Source organism: Oreochromis niloticus, linkage group LG7 (assembly GCF_001858045.2).
Source record: "Oreochromis niloticus isolate F11D_XX linkage group LG7, O_niloticus_UMD_NMBU, whole genome shotgun sequence".
NCBI classification, from domain to species: domain Eukaryota; kingdom Metazoa; phylum Chordata; class Actinopteri; order Cichliformes; family Cichlidae; genus Oreochromis; species Oreochromis niloticus.
The window spans coordinates 29,556,380-29,570,293 of record NC_031972.2 but is presented as its reverse complement, the minus strand read 5'-3'; the positions used below and the strand labels follow the sequence as shown (position 1 = coordinate 29,570,293).

Genomic DNA, 13,914 nt, shown 5'->3' with positions numbered 1-13,914 from the left:
TTTTGGATTTCTATGTAATGATTACTGGAAGGGAAGTTTTGTGTTTATTTTTTTGGAAGAGCAAATTCATTTAGTTCTTGTATAGTTAAAAGAAGACAGACAGTTCTACAGCTAGTATTTCCAAACTGGACAAATCGCACCAACACAATGTAGATGGATAAGTAGCGCTGAAGGCCAAAGGAAAATAATATGAAAAATCTATTTTGGAGTGAAACTTGCTTATTACTTTATATTCTACTTTATTATTTGTGAAGAAATTGCACTTACAATTTTGTGTATCTTTCCAACCAAGGAATTAAACTTCTTCCACTAGACTAGAAAAGATAAAGAGTACAATAGCTAGATAAAATAGCAGATATCAAGGTATAATAAAAACTGTCCGCTGTTGGATAAGTTTAATTACATTCCTGCAGCTTCTTGTCTTTCATGGATCTTCGTAAGACATGACGTGTCATGTCAGATCAAAACATTGCAACCACCAGATAATTAAAGTTGATGTCTAACAGTACTCTGACATCTCTTAAGTACCGCAGATTTCCATCTATTATTCTCAGTTTTCAATATGTCATTTTTGTGATAGTCTGTGATATTCAGAAAAACAGGTTATTCACACATGCATAAACAGATGTGTATTTATGGATATTCATGAGGCTCAAAGTCACACCAATATCAGGCCAGCAGTATGGCTGAGAGAAAACTGTAGGCACCAGACCAGAATGGGCTGGCTGAAGCTCACTTTAAAAAGTCACATGGCTAAGAGCACTTCCATCCAACTCTTCTCATTAAGGCTGGCTTTTTCAAAAGCGGGCAGCTTTCATGGACACAAAAACCTGCTGGTATAAAAATGTTGACATTCAAAATTACCAATTAGCCCTTTTAAAGGTCTTCCTCTTCGCAAATTAAGAATGTAGTGTGTACAAATACTCTACATTAGGTTGTGACTTGTGTGAGACATCACTTTAGTTGTCATGTTTTTATTTGCTGGGCTCCTTCGCTTAAATGACATCGGTTAGAGCGCCAGTCTAAACTGTAGTAATGATTATTTAATTGGTAGACAGCTCCAAAAAAGAACAAAAAGTAAAAGAATTAATTCATTTCCTTTTTAAAACATGATCGCCAATTGACCTGATGTGGTCCGGCACATCCGTTTTGTTTTTTTGCTGAAAAAGAAAATAATTTAAAATGATCTTAACCCTTTAGTTTTAGCTCATGGAAACATAAACAAGATTCATTTATTTTTAAAGAAGTAAGTTCATTGGTAGGATCCTCCCTACACCATGGCCACTTGCTTTAAACCATTTAACTATTTAACATTTTGTATTCATCTAATTTCTGTTCTGTTTTTAAAATGTAATGGAAGGTGAAATCCTGCTGCTCGCATTGCTAGGCAACACGCACCTTTAGACATGATGTTTCACACACTCTGGCTCATAGATTTAAAGCTCTATCAAATTTGAAAAACCTGAAGTTAATTTTCACTAATTGTTGGCACATACTCAAATTAAAACAATACAGATCACAACCAGTCTTTCTCCATTCCAGCTGTGATACTGTGGTATTCTTTCTGACACACACAGACATTATTTCCCCTCCCCTCCCCTGCTTCTGTCTGTCAGACAGACATCCAGAGATGTTAACTTTCTGTTGCACCACCACTTTCCCTGCCACACTTTACTGGCAACTTTCTCCAAATGTCTTTATTTTCCATGGGGTTTCAGTTACATTTACATTCTGCTTTCCCCTGCAGCAGTCCCTTAGACCCACAGGCTCGTTCTTCACTGTAGCTAGCAAAAGAAAAGTTCTCTTTCCTCGTCCTGACATTCTTTGACTAAGCCATGAATTTGCTGTCTCTAACTGCAGGTTAATATTAGCTCTTTCATTTAGGTCTACAAACTGTGATCTCAGGTTTTACTGTCTGCCGGTCAGAATCAAGAATTGTAGAAGCAGCATATCCATCATTAGCCTTTACTTTCAGCACCTCTGCACAGTATTTATAAATGGGTATTGATGTTTATTACAGTTAGTTGTGGATAAATAATAAATGCATAAACAGGGAATTATGTTACTCATCCTATTGATCTGGAATATTATATGCTTAAGGGGCATTCACACAGGAGGCGTGTTGGCCTTTGGTTGCCTAGAATGTCACTACAGGCTCCAGTTGCCTAGGTAACCCTGATATATGTTAATTAACAGTGGCCTTCCCTCCTGTTGGTAGTCACTTTAATTGCTCACCCCAAAATTGAGAAAAGTTTCACTTGGGACCCGTCTACTTCATGCTGACATGCTTATTTTGACTGCCGTGTGTTCTGTGTTCTTTGGTTGCCAACAAGTGACTTCAGTTTCTTTAGATTTAGAAAATCCTGATTACAAAATTAGGTCTTAAAGAGTTAATCTATAGGCGTGCCTATGAGGAAATGACATATTTTGTATTGTCATATTTAAAGAGTAAAGGCATAAACACAACCCCATGCAGCAACAGGTTTCTTTTTTTTATTTTATGACAAGAACTGCCTTCCTGAATGCACATACCTTTCATAACTTAACAATGCGTAAGCAACGGATTATCGACCAAAATTATTCGGTCATGCTCCCAAAACAGTTGAATTGTCTGAAATTTCCTTGACAAATAGCCAACCAATCTATCAACTGAACATCATATCAGCCACTGTTTTTCCTGTTTGAAGCAACTGATGCAAGAGTTCTCAAAGTGCATTGAAGAGCATTTTTATCTATTCCCTGTCCAAATCTACATTTGTGAAGGGCGGTGCAAATGTACCTTACTTTTGTTTTGGGTTAACGTGCTTTAAAATCCTGAATGCATACTACATTTGTTAAGTTACCAAGATGTTGAATTTATCATTACTTTTTTATATGCACTTGTTCACATGGCCACTAGAAGTAAGTTAAGAAAAGTCAAAATGCAGAAGATCTCGAAGACAAAGAAGCCTTTCAGATGACGCTTTGCATCTGCTGGGCAGAATGGCAAAGCACACCCTCAAACAACTGTACAGAGTGGATGCACAAATGCGGTCTACGTGGAACACTCATCAGTCTTCACCCTTATTTATCAAGTTAATGACATAAAAGTTAATTAACATTTGGCTAATTCTTTGCTGCAGTGGTTGCACTTCTTTTCTATTTGCCAGAACTCATGCACACAACTCTATGCCTCTTTTCCTAGTTAAGGTTCCAGCAAGAGCAGCTCTGTCTGTCTTCATTTCCCCATTTAACTGCTATGCTTGAGTAGGTCGTGGACTCAATAGACCTCAGTTACTACGTCTCCCACAAATCCAGACAGAATAACTGAGCTCGCAGAATTGACTGCTCATTTCATTTAAAATTTTAATGGATGCTGCCCCATTTAAGCTGTATTTTTCTATTACTGCTATTAAGCTCCACTTTTACATATATTTTGCTCACGATATGCAGTGTATTGTGTATGTAGGACTGGCTGCTCGTCTGTATGCACGTATGTGCAGCTCCAGTAGTAGTAAAATAAGCTTTTATCATAAATCAGCTGTTTTATACTGCTTCATGCTTTCGCTGTGAGTTGAAATTACAGCTGACTCCAATTTTCAAATTAATGGCTGTAAAATAATGGGTTTTAAGTGTGTAAAAGGTACTTCATTTCAATATTGTAATGCCACTGTGTCCAATTAATCACAGTTGCATGATAGGCCCCGTGACTGGTAATATGTCACGTTCTTCTGTCCTCTGGAAGTATTTTTAATTCTATGTGCCTTAAATCTGAGTGAACACACTCAATAGTGTAATATATCACACATGCTGTAGTACCCTACAGTTTTGCTTGCCTAAGCTCAATCACACATCATACACTTTAAAATTCTCCTGTGTCAGAAAAGAAGTGTCAGGTAAAAAAGGATACACAGGAAGTAGGACTGGGAGAAATCTTGTTACCTGAAGCTTTAGGTTATGCAAAAATACAGATTAGAATGTATTATACTCTTTTATTTCTAGACTAAAGCCTCATATTGGGATCAGTATTTCTCACAGTCACATCCTATCTTTACTTAGTTTAGTATGTTGGCATGTTTACAGAGAAGAAAGAAAGAGAAAGTGACAATTAAGCCTATAGTGTAGACGGTCTTCTTTTTTCCAATTTAAAATAGGCACAGCTGCAATGAATGTTTAAATATAAAAAGCTAACTATACTTTTCTGCCACTCAGTAACCTTTAAAAGCCACCTCATACACCCCTCCTTTTAATGTGTATTATCTTTTATATGGTAGAACATTTAATAAGAAATATTTAGGGTTTTTTTTTTTCTCCACACTTTCATTTCTTTGAAGTGCCCCAGCATGTGGCCTGTTGCAGCATGTAGCGCTATTGGCCAACCCACTTGGGCACTCTGGGTAATAGCCTTTGCATCAGTGCTCTGAGCACCGTGCATTCAAATGAAATATCAACTTGTCTCACCGCCAAGGAAGATGACAGCTGACTCTGCTGGGCCTGCCAGAGACCACTCTGTCCTGGGGGGAGGGGCAGTGTCACTTTTATGGGATTTTGGAAAGGTTGCCACTGGAACCTGGCCTTGGGTGAGGTAATTGGGGAAAATATATATTTTAGGATATTGTGTAATAACTTTTGCTTTTTTTGCATTCGAAGCCCATTTCAGCTGACATTTAGTGTGCACATTTGAGTGTAACTTCAGCAAACCACCTCTGTTCAGGAAGTTGTTGAGCCCCAGGGATACTGGAGCACAGAACCTGTTTCTTAATTGATATTTATGGTCTTCAATTGCATTTTCATCAGCTGCAAATTGTGTTGAAGCATTGGTTGCTGCACAAAATAAAAGAAATTGCAGTCAGCTCTACTTGTCTCCTACATACTTGACTAAGAGTACAATTCCATCTTATAAGAAAGCTGGTTTTAAAATCTTTTATTGCTATTGCAAGAAATCTTCTAATTAAATGCTAAACTAATAAAGGTGGTGTTAAATTTGGTATGAGTTTAGTCATTTAGACATTTTTGATACTGTGCCATCTGATTTTTGTTGCCATCTGAGGCAACAAAAATTATATTTGGTAAATGGCCTGTAAATGGCCTGTATTTATATAGCGCTTTTGCGTCTAGTTTTGGTTGCTGAAACATTTTCTGTTATGTACATGTTGAGAGTCATTGTGTACATTGAGTACATAGGAAATCTAATCTAGATTATCCTTACTGAATCAGTAAACTGGGTTAATTAATGCATTCACTAAAATATATAAATATATTTTGGGGTAGAAGACTACTACTATTTTACTACTACTCCAGCTCGACCAATCATCGGCTTTATGTAGATTGAAATTTAGATGTACCCAGAGGTCATTGGAAATAAAACTGTTCATCTGTTTATCTTTCTCTGACCTTTGAATTTAGTCTTTATGTGTTGACAAAAAGTACAAAGAGATTTACTGTGGTTCTCATTTTCAAGGTCAGTTTTGATTTGTCTTTAAGACTTGTGATAGTCATTAATTTATAATTTTGTAAACAAATACTAAGAGAAACTTAACTTCAGCTAAAGGGTGAAATACACTTTACAAGGCTGTTACAGAGGTTATAAGAAGACATTTGCACAAAGTTTAATACAAGTATTTTCTGGCTTATAGGGATTTGTACAGAATCTGATCTGATATTGTCTGTAGTGATGTCACTTGTTGCCTGGAGACCTCCGTTCAAACAAACTCCTTCTACTGCTCTTCGTACTTAATGTAAAATAGGTGGTATAGTGACAAACTGGAGCCTAATGCAATGTTGGTGTTGCTGCACTATACTGGTTTTGTTGAAATCTCCAAGATGTTAAATCTACAAGATACAAAATCTTTAAAAGCCTCTGGCTGTGATTGGTCGCGCTCTACTGAGAAGAAGGAGCCTTGCTACTGGAAAGTTGTAGCTTACCACAAATCCCATATCAAATCTGATCTGCAGGGGAATGGATTTAATATCAACCTGTGGCAGCTCTAGTTTATTTAAGCTGTATTTAGATAAAGGTTGTAACTTAATGATTTTCTATATATGATTTTTAATGTTTGTTTGTTTTTTTACTTTAATAATGACACAAACACAGCTATATTGAAAGACATATTTTATATTCTTGAATTTGTAATAGTTATCATAGATATATTTACATATGCCCTGGTGTACATCTAATACGTGAAATCAATGGAAGCCTAGTAGATGCCTGCACGTAGCACCCCATTTAATTACCGATTAATGAAACTGTTCTGAGAGTAAACATTTCTCTTCATTGTATTCTATAAAGCCTCTCATGGGAACCTAGCGCACACATGTCCAAGGGGCTCTTATTACTATTCTCTCTATGCAGAAATCCATGCTGAACCATTGTGTGCTAATTAAAGACGCTGTCATGCGTAGGTGTCTATGAGCCCAGTGGCACATTATTGTGGCTGCATAGCTTTGAGTTTTCTGCCATCTAATAACCTCCTCTTGTTTTTTCATATTTTGCTATTCTTTTTTTAGGAGCACATGCACATGAAATCCCAGATGTAGTTTTAGTGATATGACATTGTGAGGTTGCCCTGGGGGTTTACAACACAGCCGATGTTCCAATGGGATTATCATTTAGGGAAAACTGATGGCTGCGTGTAGTGCAACGGATGCTTGGAGAGTTCACAAAGTAGTTCCAGGAGGTGATGGAAGTGGCACTGCATCTTTTGCTTCAAGGGTTAGAGTGATTTATTTATGAAACTATTATTTTTTGTTGCGTTTATCTTGACTTATTTTCATGCACTCATTTGCTTCCATTTATTTCCCCCAATAACCTGCTGTACAATTCACAAAGTAGCTTTATTTTTGAAATATATTTACTTCTTTTTTGCTATTTTATGATATAATTAAATGTAAAGTTGAGAGCTGAACTGAATTTGTATGCCTGTCTGGGTCATAGCAGGATATATAAGAAAGCTGAAAAGTATTATTTTGAATGATTTTCCTTTTAACAGTCACATAACTCATTAAACACAGGGCAAGGCTGGATGAGATGCTGAAACCAGATACGTTACTTCAAAGAAAATCTGTACCCATCTCTCAAGATGCAGATTAATGATTTCTTGACATTTTGTATTATTCTGATAACACACACTTTCTCAAAGTTGGTGTGTGCACTCCCAGTGGCCACAAGGTAATTGTTGTTGAAACACATTAAGACAGTGAAATGGTGTCCTCTAATGCATACAGTGATGCATAGACAAATTCATGTTTACAGGAGCTGTCGACCAGGTTACCCAATGCAATTTCCATTCATGTTTCTTTATTGAATGTAATGGAATAATGTAAATTAAGTTTTGTATCAAAATATTAATTTAACGTGCTAGTCTATTCAGATTCTTCTATCATAATTCCTCCAAGGAAGGCATGGCAAAAACTGCTAAAACACTGCAAATTTAAAACAGCACTGATTCAGGAAGCGTACAGGAGTAAATCAAATCACTGGTTAAATGTAATTTCCACAAAGGTCAAAAGTTACCTGCCAGTGTTGAAGTATAGCATAGCTGCATTTTGCAGTTTGTGGTGGCAGCTCATGTATGACATTGGATGTTTGTTGCCCACTTTAGCATGAAATTGTCACTGTGCTGTATGACAACCCCTAAGTTGTGGAATAATGATGCATACTAATATTTTCTGCACAGGGGAAGAATTTCCTATTTTTTTTTCTTACTTTGCAGCTTACAGCAGCAGGTTAGTATAGAGAAAGTGCAAGAGTTGAACTGTACAAAAATTGTATATTCTGAAGCTAGTAATAAACAATTAAATTATTTATTCAGCATGTTTTTAGTTTCGTTAATGTAACACTAAATCATTCATGACAGTTTACACAGTACAATCAAGACCTTGGAGTGTTGTAGAAGAAAACCCTGTGATCTTTCCATGAGTAAGCAATTGATAATTGTGAGGAGGTATTTAACAAGAAGTAGTCCCATTTAACAAGAAGAAACATTGGGCAGCACCAAACTCAGGGAGGACAGCTTTTTGACTCAACTGGGTGGGGTGAGAGGAGAGCAAAGAGGGGGAAAAAAAGGTTGATCATTAAGAGATAGCAGACACTGAGCAGGCTGTTGGGGCCAGTAACTACAGACAAGACATGTGCAGCTCCGGAACCAGAGATACGTGCAGAAAGGTACAAGAAGAAAGAGGACAGAGAGGAAAGGGCACAAACTGCAGGAGAGAGAATATCACAGAGTTAATTAAATGTAAAAGTAAAGTCTAAAGTGTGGAGAGTAGAGGAGAAATACTTAGAACATTATGGGAGGTCCCCATAGCAGCCTGAGCTTATAACGATATTACTAAAGGATGACACAGGGATTACCACCTTAGACATGCCAAACAATACTTTTTCACCATTACTGTGATACAGGATGTGCCCAATTTTGACAGCACTGGATAGTTGAAAGCTGGTAGTTCTAGAGACTTCAGTTATGTGTGGATAAGGATATGCAGTCAGGCCCCTTAGTATTTGGACAGTAAGGCTTTTTTTCTACTTTTGTAAATCACACAGGGTTTTAAAATATTCAGTCAAGATTTTATTGAACTGCAGACCTTCAGATTTAATTCAAAGAATTTACCAAAAGGAATTCATTGTTGTTGTTGTACTTGTTGTTATGATATCTGTTTACCTTTAATGATGTTTGTCCATCTGTCTGTCCTCAAGGTTCCGGAAAGAAATAATCTCAAAACTTATAAAATGGGATTGTTCGTTGAGCATAACTCAGACTCCTGGGTCAAGAATGTAGCCCTTGACATATAGTTTAGCCAGAATGTGTTAGGACAGTGATACATCTTTAAACATCTTCGTACTGCAGCCGAATCTGAAATCAAGGGCTGCCTGTCAGCATTGATATGAAGGGTGTGTTTACATAATTTGAGTGGTGTGGACTTGTTTTGGTTGTCTTGCTGAATGTCCCAAAAATGTAGGGTAATGTGGGAAAAAATGTGCCAAGATCTAAGATCAGCTTTAAAACTTGGACAATCGCTGCATTTGCATGGCAGATGAGGCTGCCACTGAAGCAACAGGCAGCAATTGTGCTAAGGACATGTTGACAGGCTGCACAGGGTCTTAAAACAAACAAACAAACAAAAAACCCACAATTTAAAAAAAGATTATGTTTGCCAGTCTCGAATTTTGAACTTACTGAGATCTTTGTAGAAGAGATTTTATATTTTAAAATATAATATAATATAAATAAGTCATTTTCAATGCATGTATAAAGCTGTTGTTGCACCAGCCCAAGCAACACATTGCTGACTTTGCATGGTAAATCAGTAATAATACTTCTTAGTCCTTTTTGTTTGACAGCATGAATATTTTGAAATTGTAAATATAACTTGATCACCATTCAAATCTTTACATTTTTCTCTCTGTATCTCTTTCTTATAATGTTTTGTAGGTCCATTGCTGTGTGATGGACGACTGACACACCTCCTCTTCCCTTTGCTTCTTCTCTTGCGGGCTCCCCTGTTATTCAGTTTTGGTGAGCGAACATGCCCCAATAGCTGCCGATGTGAGGGAAAAACTGTCCATTGTGATTCATCTGGATTTTTAGATGTTCCAGAAAACATCTCAGTAGGCTGCCAGGGCCTTTCCCTGCGATACAATGAACTGCATACGCTGCTACCATATCAGTTTGCTCACCTCAGCCAGCTTCTCTGGATCTACTTGGACCACAATCAGATTTCAGTTGTTGACAGTCGAGCGTTCCAGGGGGTCCGCAGGCTCAAAGAGCTCATACTGAGCTCCAACAGGATTACAGCCCTACACAATTCAACATTTCATGGAATTCCAAATCTTCGAAGTCTGGACTTGTCCTACAACAAATTAGAAATCCTACAGCCAGGTCAATTCCATGGCTTACGAAAACTACAAAACCTTCACCTACGCTCCAATGGTCTCTCCAACATCCCAATTCGAGCATTTCTGGAGTGTCGAAGTTTGGAGTTTCTGGATTTGGGTTACAATCGAATCAAAGCTCTTACCCGTACAACTTTTCTGGGTCTACAGAAGCTGATGGAGTTACATCTGGAACATAACCAATTCTCTCGGATCAACTTTTTTTTGTTTCCACGTTTAGCCAACCTAAGATCACTTTATCTGCAGTGGAATCGAATTAGGGTGGTCAACCAGGGTCTGCCATGGACATGGTATACACTGCAGAAGCTTGATCTGTCTGGAAATGAAATTCAGACCCTGGACCCAGCTGTGTTTCACTGCTTGCCCAACCTGCAAGTCTTAAACCTGGAATCCAACAAGCTGTCCAATGTGTCTCAGGAGGCAGTGTCAGCATGGATCTCACTGACCTCCATAAGTCTTGCTGGCAATATTTGGGATTGTGGAACTGGGATATGCCCACTTGTTGCTTGGTTGAGAAATTTTCGGGGTAGTAAAGACACAACAATGATATGCAGCAGCCCAAAGTATCTCCAGGGAGAAAAAGTCATGGATGCTACAAGGAGCCACGGTATTTGTGAGGAAACCGATTACATTCTGACTGAAACACCTTCACCAACATCAGAGCTCATTTCTGAAGCCACTGCCGAACCAACCTTTGGCCCCACAAGTGGCATTCCACCTATGCCACCGACAAGTACCTTTGGTCCTCTCCCACCATTTAGACCTCGACCCATTCCTCATCCTACCTTTCCCGGGCATATGAGCAAAGATCCCAGAGACTCAGTGGTTCGCCCTCGACCCACTCACATACCACCCCCAGAGATAGAGCACATGACTCTGCACAAAGTGGTTGTGGGCAGCGTAGCGCTCTTCTTCACCATGTCGTTAATCTTGACAATTTTTTATGTTTTGTGGCGGCGCTACCCAGGTGCAACCAGGTTGCTGCAGCAGAGATCCATGGTGGGACGGAAGCGTCGCAAAAAGAGTCCAGAGCCAGAACAGAACCTCAGCTCCCAGCTACAAGAGTATTACATGAGCTACAATCCTGCTGCAACACCGGAAGCATTGGAGGTGCTAGGCAATGGCACCGGTTCCTGCACTTGCACAATTTCTGGCTCCAGGGAGTGTGAGGTATGATCGATCGCATCAGCCTAAAAATAAAAACTCAAAATCAAAATACAAGACCCAACAGAGAGGTAAATCCTTTATCAAGTATGTACTGTAAAAACACTAATCACAGTTAAGCACCCTTAACTCTTCATTTAAAGCACGCCTGACTCCAAATGTTAGATGTCTCCAATTATTCCAGTTTTTTATTTTGAAACCGACTCTAAATGGGAAAATACAAAACAGCTAATCTGATCCAGGAAAAGAAATCTACATCATGGTCTCAGAGGACTGCATTAACACAATAATTATTGCATGCATAATTTTTTGTTCTCTGAATTGTATTGGTTATGGCTTTAATTACCATTCTTTTGCTTGGAATTTATCTCTATATCACTTGTTATCTGGATGATCTTTTCAAAGCTACCCTTTTGAAAATGTTCTTCATGGTATGTAGATTTGAAAGCACAGGGAATAATTGGAAACTGTCTAACTAATTTGTAGACACTACCCCACATTAGCATTGCATGGCTTAGATGTTTTAAAGCTTTTTTGGTTTGCGTGTTTGGAGGAGGAGTGAGAATGATGTGTTTGTGTGTGTGTGTGTGTGTGTGGACTAATGCATAAACGTGTGCCTACATAATTTATTTTTCTAATGAAAAATGCCAAATTTACTATATTTAGCATCTATTAAGGTAAAATAGCAAGGGTCTATGAAATGCAATGCTGTTAAGTAAGAATTTGGTAGTTTTGCTGTCATGTCACAAAGTGAGAGCAGTTGATCAATACTAGATAGAACATAAAGTTCAAATATATTACCTATCGTCAGCTGAACATCCATTATAGATGTCTAAAGTTGATGATCTGCACTGAGTCTGTCTGGCGCACTGCATGCCTCCTCACTTGAGGAAATTTATGTTAATCTGCATAGAGGGGAGGCACTATGGTAATCCCAAAGCTTATGATATGGCTTAAATGAGGATCCCGCTGCTCTGGTAAGGAGTGAATGTATAAACCATTGTAATTACAACCACCAACATAAAAACATCTCTAATTTTGGGACAAAAATTCTACCTTTCAAAATAATGACTGCATACCTGTGTGTTTTTCACCAATGGGCCCAAGATAGTTTAAGTGAATTAAAATACTTAAAATATTTTTGTCTAAATATTTTGCAATTGATTTCAATTAAATTGAAAAAGGGGGAAATTGGAGGATACAATACATCAAATAATAGTTTTTTTCTCTAGTTATCCTAACTCATATTCAAGCTTTGTGGCTTCAAATGTGAAAGAGGCTCACTGAGCAAAATGTTTCATTTTAAAATTTAAATTGTTAGGTACTATTCGTTTTTACTTGAGCTATAAACTTAATTTTCTCACATTGTGAAGTTATAATATAATAAGTAAATGTCAGTAAGAAAAAAGAACATTTTTTCCTTCCCTGTGGGTGAAGTCAGCATTACAGCAGTGGGGAGGTCGAATGAATTAAAGCAAGTCAACCAAATCACCTAATCAAATCAGCCTGTTCCATATACTCTAAGTCGTAACTCACTTGATATTGACAATGGAGCAGTTCCAGCTTTTAACATTTTACATCTACTGTAAAATTGTTTTCAACCTCTTATTTGCAGTTATAGCAGTTTTTTTTTATTCCAGTTTTCCTCATGGCATGTGTTCACAAGGACATATTGACAGTTACAATGTAGCTGGTTTGCTTTCATGATTCACTTTCATGATATTAGGCTATTGTAGAGTTCAGTCATAATGCATTGCATTATGATTGAATGGATGATGTCAGCAGTAACGATAAAGAGAAATGTACTAGGATTAAATTGATTTCAAGTGCTTGCAAGGATTTTAAAAAATGGTGTGTGTTAAAATGACATGTACTTATATACAGAATAAACAAATGGCGATCAGTTTTATGCATAGATTTTTGTGAGCAAAGCAGCTAATCAAGCAGTCTGACTTCAAGGATGAATGAAGGAGCACTTCAAAGGTGCAGTCCAGTGGTTAAGGGGTGAAACTAATGTCAAATCTAAAGCCAATTAGGATGCTATTCATCCAGAGGGTTATGGCTTCTTTCAAAAATTCTCCACTTCCCCTTTGGTGCTTATTCAGTTTCAATTACAAGATGTCTTGGTGGCAGAGAGGAGGTGTTTTGATATCTCTTTCCCAAAGCTTGTAATATTTGCTGAAGAAATCTCATTTTTGTGCAATGAGCCACAGCTTGAATGCATGTTTGCCCCTGAACTTTACTAGCACCTCAAAACTACGCCAATTGAAAACTCTTAAAAGAAACATACCTTTGCTTTTGTAAATAGAGAATCACATGCCTGATTACGCCTGGGTTTGACCAATACTAATCTACCCTCCAGAGATCAAAAACACAGCTGTATAGTTTTTCTCTGCTCTGAATAAATGAATCTGGGGCTCATTAGTTGCAAATGAAAACCAGCTAATAAAACGTATTTTGCTCACTTGCATAATATGAAGGTTTTTTAAACATTGCTTACCCTGCTATAACACCAAACATGCAACACACATTTACGCTGAACAAAGGACATTATGTTAAATTTACATATCTTTAGGCCGATTTTATTCAGTGGAGTATTTGTGGGGGGGGGTTTCTGAACAAGGAGTTTATTAACTTTTCACTGTAGAGAATAATGTGGGAAAACATAATGTTGTGCAAACTCAGTGAATAAAGTTCATTCTCACTTTCAAACTCCTACTTGGAATTTGGTAAAAAGCATTTAGATTAATAGTTTGTTGGGGTTTTTTTCATTGTTTTGTTTTTATAGATGTATTCAAATTCCAAAGAAGTCCATAACATCAGAGTTAGGTTCGTTGTAAAGAAGTGAAAAAATGAATGTCTTTTAAAGATAACCCAAA

General features: G+C 37.6%; 1 protein-coding gene across 2 annotated transcripts in view; it reads left to right on the top strand.

Moving 5' to 3' along the window:
- The window catches only part of lrrtm4l1 (leucine rich repeat transmembrane neuronal 4 like 1), a 59,912-nt gene that overhangs the window by 7,143 nt on the left and 38,855 nt on the right, over nucleotides 1–13,914 (top strand). Inside the window, exon 2 of one of the 2 annotated variants that reach the window (XM_013268468.2) lies at nucleotides 9,411–11,106. In XM_013268468.2, coding sequence (XP_013123922.1) covers nucleotides 9,411–11,047 — 1,637 coding nt within the window. In that variant the 3' untranslated portion in view covers nucleotides 11,048–11,106. The remainder of the gene's footprint in view (nucleotides 1–9,410; nucleotides 11,107–13,914) is intronic. The other variant, XM_005470397.4, reaches the window with a different exon arrangement.